This window comes from Trachymyrmex cornetzi, unplaced genomic scaffold (assembly GCF_001594075.2).
Source record: "Trachymyrmex cornetzi isolate Tcor2-1 unplaced genomic scaffold, Tcor1.1 scaffold262, whole genome shotgun sequence".
Classification (NCBI taxonomy): Eukaryota; Metazoa; Arthropoda; class Insecta; order Hymenoptera; family Formicidae; genus Trachymyrmex; species Trachymyrmex cornetzi.
Window position 1 is genome coordinate 1,744,956 of NW_017297292.1, and position 8,892 is coordinate 1,753,847.

Genomic DNA, 8,892 nt, shown 5'->3' on the forward strand with positions numbered 1-8,892 from the left:
AGAAAGGTATATGTATTATCTCTTTATATATACTATGTCACTCTAATTTATGCTATTTCACTTTATAATCTCTTATTAAGATTACAGAGTGAAATAGTGTAAGTTAGAGTAAAAAAGTACATATACTGGGAGGCAGTATAAATAAATATCTTCCTTTTATACCCAAGGAACACAAGTCAACAAAAAATCAAAATGACTATTTTGATTTTTAATATCAATGAAGAATTAAATTTGATATGACAAAAAGATATCATCATTTTGACTTTTACATCAAAATATAGTCATTTTGACTTCCACGACGTCAAAATAAAGTCATATCGATTTTCTCTTGACTTGATATGGTTTTTAAGTTGAATTTTGATAAAATCATGGTCTATTACAGTATTTTTAGATATCAAAGGAGCAATGTGATAAATCAATTCTTTCTCTTAAATAACATTTTATTTTTAGTCTTCAAAGTGCGTCAAAGTGATTGATTTACATTTTGACTTGTGTCAAAATGTAAATCAATCCATTTCTGTGGTTAGTTTCGAAGTAAGCAACGTCGCTTTTAATGCACTTAGTAAATAATAAACTAAATTTTGCAATCAAATTAAATATATTTTCTTGACCGAATTGTCTAACTGCATTGTTTTAGTTAAATGAATAGGATAGGAACACAGTGACGAACCTATAAATATAATTAAAAACCAATCAAATTGGATATAATTCGACACTAGGAATTTAACAGTTTATCCTAAACCATTACGTCGACTCGAGGCGCAGCAAGGGGTTAATGACCGATAACGCGTTTAAGGATGAATCCGAGGGTGAATCCGACAATCACGTGTACCAAAGCCGCGGCGTTCCGCACGATTGAGCGGTGCGGATATGCGCTGACATGACTTCGATGGTGTGTCGAACCCTTTAAAGGGCGGTGCGCTGAAATGGAGGGGCGTCTTTAGTAGGACACGGCTTGCAGCACTATGTATCTTCGGGTCGGCTATATACAGTATTGTTTCACTGACGCGCCGGCAAACGCGTGTGCAACGGTTCGCGCGATCGCCGTCGGTGCCGACGCCAGGATCCTCGATCGATCCCTCCCGGCCGACCGTGGATCGAGCGGCGGATGGCCCGATCGCTTCCAGTCGACGATCATCCTCGGCGCGGTCGCGCAACGTTCGACAGACCGGTTGACGATCCCCTCTAATTGCGGTCTTAACGATCGCTCGAATAGCGATTCCAGCTGCGGCACAGACGGAAGATTTCGGATCGACACTAATTGACGACGGGTGCGTTCCTCGATGGTGATCGACCGTCGCAAACTGCAAACGATCGAGCGAATGAAGAACGGATGACGAGAGAGGATTTTCGCCGAGTATGCGATGAACATATAGGATAAGAAGAATATTGTAGACGATAAAAAGAAGGTATTATGCTCCGGTAGAAACGCATATTCAGTCACGGAAGAAAAACAGGAGAAAAACATGAAGAGAGGAAATCTCGGGTCGAGAATCTCGTTGAGCGTCGTCGCGTTGTGATTCATTTACTACACGTGAGAAGAATCGATAGAAAAAATGGTGTTCGACGCGATGTGCGAGGAGCAGAGGAAGCAATTTTTCAGACAGAGCTATGGCTCTCATTTACCCGGGTAAGTGTAATCTGTCAATGATCAATTAATTGCTCCATTCACTGCTTTCAATCCGCGATTAATTCGCTATTACAGGCACTTCTCTTCTGTTCATCGATTCCTCCTACATCTTGTTTACGTTTGTTACAAAACTGTTGAATCCTTACTGCATGTTTATCTCGATGTTTACTGAGAGAAAACTGTTTGGTATTTATGACAATAATTGTATAGTATAATAATTATGATTAGAAGCTTAATTTTTATAGTTATTACTGTCATAACGTTAGTAATAATAATAATTGTATTCATAAAGTGCCGCCAAAATAATTATAGTTAAATTATGATAACTGCAATCAGTTGTTTCTCTCAGTGTTATGTCCTGTGAAGACATTTGTATTTTATATTAAAATATTAAAATATTGAAGTAAATTACATATTCGTATTGAAAATATTAAAATACTCTCGATAAACTCGGCGATTGCGAGTTATTATTGAGATACTTTAATCAAATATGAAAGCAAAATAAAATTTAGCAAGTATTGAACCGCTCAATATATCGTTAGAAATAAGAAAATAATAATGTAACATTGTTTTTAGTGATAAAAACTTTATCACTAGAATTAGTTTAACGATTATAAGAATCTAATTGAATTTAGCATCGTTATGACAGGTACTAAATGTCTCGTTTACGTTACGTAATGCATGCAAGATGCATGGCGTCAAACAACTGTTCGTAATTAAATGGATATTATACGCGACATGCACACAACTTTTCATTGATCATGGACAAATTTACTCGATAATAAAGTAAAAAAAATCTATTCGATAAGTGAACGTCAACTTTCTCATATCTTTTTTATTTTTACAACACTCGTTCTATATCTTCAATTATAAATGAAAGTGTCATATATATAAAAACTGTCCTATCTTTCATGCAAATGTATGTACATAATTTCACTTATAGTAGAAAGTTATTATGAAAATATACATCTAAATATTCATTTATTTATTATTACAAACGTAATGAAAATTGCGAAATAATATGCTTCTCAAAAAAAAAAATTATACAGTTATAATATATATAATAATGAATAATGTATAAATTTCTTGACTTACTGTTATTTAAAAACGTAAACCGGACGATGATAATAATTAAATCTCAAAAATTATATATGCTGTATGCGCAATTGCAAAAACTTTGTTAAATTACGCATGAATTACTACACCACGATATTAATATCATTACTTCTTTAAAGAAAGTTTAATCTTACAATTAGTTTTTATGCTGGATTGTATGTATGTGCACGATAACGGTACCATAACTCTATACACGCAATCATATTCATATTAAAGCACGGATATAAAATGTATGGAGAGAATATTTAATATCCACATACACACACACATTATTTGTTCGTGAATAAGCGGCTATAAGTAACATACAAATAATTACGCTAAGTATGAACATTAAGTTCAACAAAATTCCAAATTCAAAAAAATCTCCGTGTTTATTAGCGGCAGTATAAATAAGTAATTATTCTTAATTAAAATAATCGGAATCTTATTTTTAATTTATTGCGACGAAAATTATAGTTTGTCACAATTCTCTTTTTATTTTTCTCGCTATTCCTTTGACTGCTTTCAAATCTAAAATTTATTTTATTTTACGTAAAATATTTTGTATCTGTAGCATTAAAAATTGTATTTACTGGAATAATACTTAAATAAATGATAACGTATAAATAGAACGTTTAGTCTTACGACTTAATAAAAACGCAGAAAGCGTGAAATTGATTCCACAAGGAAACCACATCTGATTGAAGGATTTTCAATGAAATCACGCCTGTTCTGCACAGAGATCAAATCTAAATTTTTTCTTCGCGAACGATCTAATTCTAACTGACTCGATTTTCAGTCCAATATAACAGAAACCGCAGAAACGATATTTAAACCATTAATGAAATCTGTTGATATCGGCTATGATATTAAATAATTTGATATTAGAAAATTTGAAATTTAGAAATTACCCACGTGATAATATCTTAAAACTTAAATAAAAATAAATATACGAATAATATATAATATATTGCAAATGATTACAAAGTATTTATTGTTATATATTAATTAAATTTTATAAACTAATTAATTGGTTTACGAATTTGAAAACAATTAATTGGAGAATATAAGATATCAATTATAAAAATTATGATGAATTTCTGAAATCATGCAGATGAATAAAAACGAAGTTTAGAATTTTTTAATTAGAGAGAGAGATTAATATTAAATAAATTTATGATTTTCGAAAATTGAAGATATTCCAAAGATGTTGATGTCAGTTTAATCTATTTAAAATTTTTGTAAAAAATTTAATAGTGCAAAAGCCTTTATAGAATACATCATTATTATAAAAATTAATATATGAAACTTAAAATAAGATTTTCTTTTATGCGCAGATACACCTATAATCTTTGATATTCAATGTAATATAATTAGGATTCTGAATATCAACTAATACATATGATGATACGCGAAAAATCAACCGCAGTAAAGCGGCCTTTCTTATAACGTACATATATCTATATTGCATCAAATGCATTATGCATTCGCAATATTTACTGATCACGCGGACATCGGACAAGAAAATCGAAGTAGCGTATGTGTCCCGATTTCCAGATTATATCGCATTCGAACTAGATCACCACCGGATGACCCACCGGAAGCGTGCATACCCGAAGTATTGACCTCGAAAGCGGTGGTACCGCGGTTGGTACCGTGCCAATTTACACCCTCACACCCCCACTATAAAGCTATATCATGCGCAAAACTACCCTTCTGTATGGCAAATCACCTCGAACTATTTATCATGATTTACCTTAGCTCCGGAATATCGATCCAAGTGAGAAAAGACGCGGATCGAAACGGACGGACGAGTTGCTCGAGAGAAAAGGCTTTGTCTGAGAAAAATAGAAACGCCCCAATTAACTGTTTCTATCGGATTTATGCTATTATACCTTTCTCATTACAACAAAAATGGATAACAAGAAATGACCGATAGCGAGCAAGTTGGTTTATCGAAAACTTCTTCTTCATGAAAAGATCTAGTTTTCACTTGCATCTTAAAACGGAAAGAAAGTCTCTAAAAACTACCGATCTCGAATTTAATATACAATCTTGAACTTTTTCTTTAGAATATTAAGTATTATACTAGTAATTTGTAAATTATAAAAGAGATAGAAGAAACTTTTCTTGAAGAAACACTTATTGGAGATGCAATAAGAAAGAAGTAAAACTTGTACATTTAAATACGAAGAAACCTGTACGGAAAAAAACAATTTTGCTAAAGTATCTACAAAATTAGCTAGATACAGATCTGAAAATAATTTTGGATTATTAAAATAATTACATAGTAATCTCAAGGATAAGCAAGGATGCAAAAAGCTTTGACATTCTAGCAACTAATTTGAGTATTCTATATAATTATTCTGATAAAAGTATGGACGGACAAATGAGGTAAGATCATAGTTGAATCAAGTCCTTGGTACTGAAGAGAAGTAAATTCTATTCTAATAATTTTGATGGTCCAGCAAAATCATTTTCAGACCTGTATTTAGCTAAATTTTAGATACTTTAGCAAAACCATCCTTTTCCTGTAACAGTAATATTTCAAACGATCTGCTAAATATCGAGAGACTTCACTTTCTTGACACTGATCTTGTGATATAGACACGGTAAGATAGTTCAACGACCTAGATACGATTTATGCAGATCTTAATAGTCGAGACTCGTGACAACCGTGTAGGAGTGACTTCAGCTGGTTATCCCACCGTGACCGCTACAAAGTGAAGGCTCCATTTACTGGGTCACCGGTAGTCCGCTTTTACGGTTCTGCGATTACTTTATTTAGGGATCGGCTGTGATCGTGTCATTCTCTCAGAAGCATTTAAAGCGATGTCCACACAGTCTACAGTTAATAAATGTTAAATGCAGGGCAAGTAACTGAAAATATTTTTCTAAATTTCGGGTTAATTCGTAAAAACATTTCTGAGAAGTTTCGTGACGAAATAATTAAAACATATACTTTGGTCTTTTAACAATATATGTATATGTTATCCTATATTCTAAGAAAAAAGTTGTCAACTTGACTAAATTAGTTTAGTTTAGTCTTTATTTTTTCCGTTATATATATATATTTAAGTCATTTATAATATATATGTAATATAAATTTAACTTAAACATACATTCTTCAACAAAAAATAAACTAAATTAATCGAGTTAACAACTTTTTTCTCAGTATAGTTCACGTTCTTCATCTTAAGATTCATTGATCTCGATTCTTCTGAATCATGCTATTTTAATTATTTACGGTATACTTAATACAGAAGTTACAAGTAGGCAAGTATACCTCGCGTGCAAATACGCATTTTTTTTCTCGGAATATGTACATTTCATTGTATCCTACACCGTCGTAGTAAGTAGCAATATAACCATGAGTATAGATTCTAACGAAGAAGCTCCCATATATAGGTACATTGATATATCACATAAGATATCTAATTGTAGGGTATTAGATACGTTTCACTAGACAGAAAAATGGCTATAACATGTTCAGTGTTCACGTAATAGGTCATAATTTTGCACGCTACACTGTCGTCCACTATATTTCTTTCTTTATCATATTTTGGTCATGGGAAAGCAGACTGCAAATTGATCGAAAAATCTTGCATCAAACATTACATAGTTGATTTGTCGTAATACTCTGTCACAATAGTGAAACAATATCATAATACTAATACGCAATTTCTTACTTCAAGAAAAATTCAATTTCTTTAAGAGAATTTTGAGGAACGCAGCAGTGTCATTACATCTAAATTTGTTATGTTTTAAAATTCATATTGTGCTACCTTTACTACAAGTTACACGTATTTTTAGGTACACGGGTCATTGTCCCACCCTCAAATTTCGCGTTGGAAAGAGATTCGGAGCGAGTACAGAAGAGATAATGAAGGTAAGATGAGAAATACCAAAAAACTGGAAATTAAATTTTTTAAATGAGAGAGATGTACTTATTTATAGAGAAACTTGAGTAAAGAAGATTATATAATAAACGCAAAATCGAAAGATTATCAAAACGATTATAATAGAAATGAATTAAATTGTCAAAATGAGGAAGATGTATGTATATAGAGAAACTGGAACAAAAAGGATTGTTTAATACTCGCAAAATATTACGAATAATCAAGTTGCACAGTTAAAAGTATAATTTTGTATTGTCACAGGAATTATTAGAAAAGAAGATTCTTAAGACTGGACCATATAGACCAAAGTCCGGTAGAGAAGCCGAGTTACCAACTCTTCAAGATAAAGAAATTAGAAGAGATTGGCCTAGCGAAACTGGATCGTACAAGGCACCTCCGTATATTTTAGGATATACCGGTAAGACAAGATATCCCTTTAAATATTCTTTTAATCGCAAGTAAATTAAAAAAAAATAGTTGTTAAAATTGAGATATCAATATTTTGTATATCAAAAACACCTAAATCTGGGCTAATGAGAATCAGCGCGAACGGAGGTGCGCAATAAATCTTTTACAAATAATTTGTTAATCCATATGATATGTTGATATCATCTTTATTTGAAATTTTGAATCTTGTAACAAGATTCAATAAAGATGATATCAACCTATCATATGGATTAACAAATTATTTGTAAAAGATTTATTGCGCACCTCCGTTCGCGCTGATTCTCATTAGCCCAGATTTAGGTGTTTTTGATATTTTAAGGAGAGAGAGTCCTTGTGTACCATATTTAATATTTTATATTTCGGCTTTTATATTTCGGCAAAAATTAAATTTTACATTTTAATTGTTAAAATATTTAATTAGGAAATTTAGAAATTTGGGATACATTGCACGTAAATGACTTTACATCCTTTCCCCACTACAAAAGAACTATGGCCTAATAACAATCCAAAATAGAAATCGCGATTAAGATCCTTATTTTATCGCTTCAAACTACCGACGTAGAATTGCTTCGATACGACCTTCAATACACGCGATTACTATTAGTGAACATCGCGCTAAGCGACCTAAATCGTTGTAATTAGTAGTTGGCGTATTGCATCGCACGCAGAACTAACTATACCCTAAAAATATACATATATTATATAAATTATCTAATTATATAAATTACCTTCTTTTTTGTTTCCAATGCAAATTGGTATTTTTAAATATATTTAATCATTGGGAAAACGCTTTCACATCTTTCTCCTCAAATTGCTTCAAAAGTGACATAAAAAATAATCAAACGCTCATCAGTACGATGCGCAGCAGCGGAGGTTGAAGTATATAATAAAAATCTGTAAAATACAAATATATTATCAAATATTAAATATTGTCTAAAAAATTAATAACGTTTTATAAAATAATTATCCCTAAATAAATACTTAACAGAAAAATTACACTTCATAGATAACAATAATTTTTTAAATGAATCACAAATGCTTACCCACGGTTGCCCCGCCGTCGCCCGATGCCTCCCCGGCCTCCGCCTCCTCTCCTGCATGGCACTCCCAAAACAAGACACACACAATCACTTTTTCCGTAATTTTCCACTTATCACTAGTATCACCATTACGACGAAAAAACGAACCGTTCGCGGAACGCGTGCCTAAATTCACGCCATTCATTGTGGCGGAACGCCGCACCTGTTGACACAAAGGACACGTAATCGCGGTTTTTAGGCCGGTTATCATCGCCTATTGTAGCGATCTTGTTACAATGCATTATAATGAATGAATACATTATTATAGATTCCTATATAGTATAAATATACGTAGAGCTAGAACAACCCATTTGGCACCAATTAAAACTACTAAAAGTAACATAACATCTACGTTGTAAAATGTCTGTTCGCATACCTTAATACTCTTATGAACAAAATAATATGAGACAAATTAATTGGTGTAAAGAAAACACATATAATTGCTTACTTAAAAAATTAACCACTTTGCCTAAATATATTTTTTAAAGTAATTACATATCTCCTTTACTCCAATTGGTTCACCTCAATATTCTGTTTGTAAATTAAGGTACGATTATATAAAAATTAATTGTTTACGAATATTTAGTATTTTATGTTAATTATGTGCCAAAAAAATTATCTCGTAAATTGATTTTTTTTATATCTTTACCTTAATACTTTTATTAATTTTTATTTTATTAATATTTATTTTTGCAGAATAATTACAAGAATTATTTGTGTTGTATGAACTGTTCGTTTTCTA

At 31.8% G+C, this 8,892-nt stretch overlaps 1 protein-coding gene across 1 annotated transcript; it reads left to right on the forward strand.

Annotated features, from left to right (window-relative positions):
- Positions 1–1,031: 1,031 nt before the first annotated feature.
- LOC108761760 (uncharacterized) lies at positions 1,032–7,042 on the forward strand (the record flags this gene model as incomplete). Its single annotated transcript, XM_018508470.1, has 3 exons — positions 1,032–1,630; positions 6,539–6,614; positions 6,886–7,042. Coding segments are annotated over exons 1-3 (307 nt in total), but the record flags the coding sequence as incomplete, so codon positions are not given.
- Between the last annotated feature and the right edge of the window lie 1,850 nt (positions 7,043–8,892).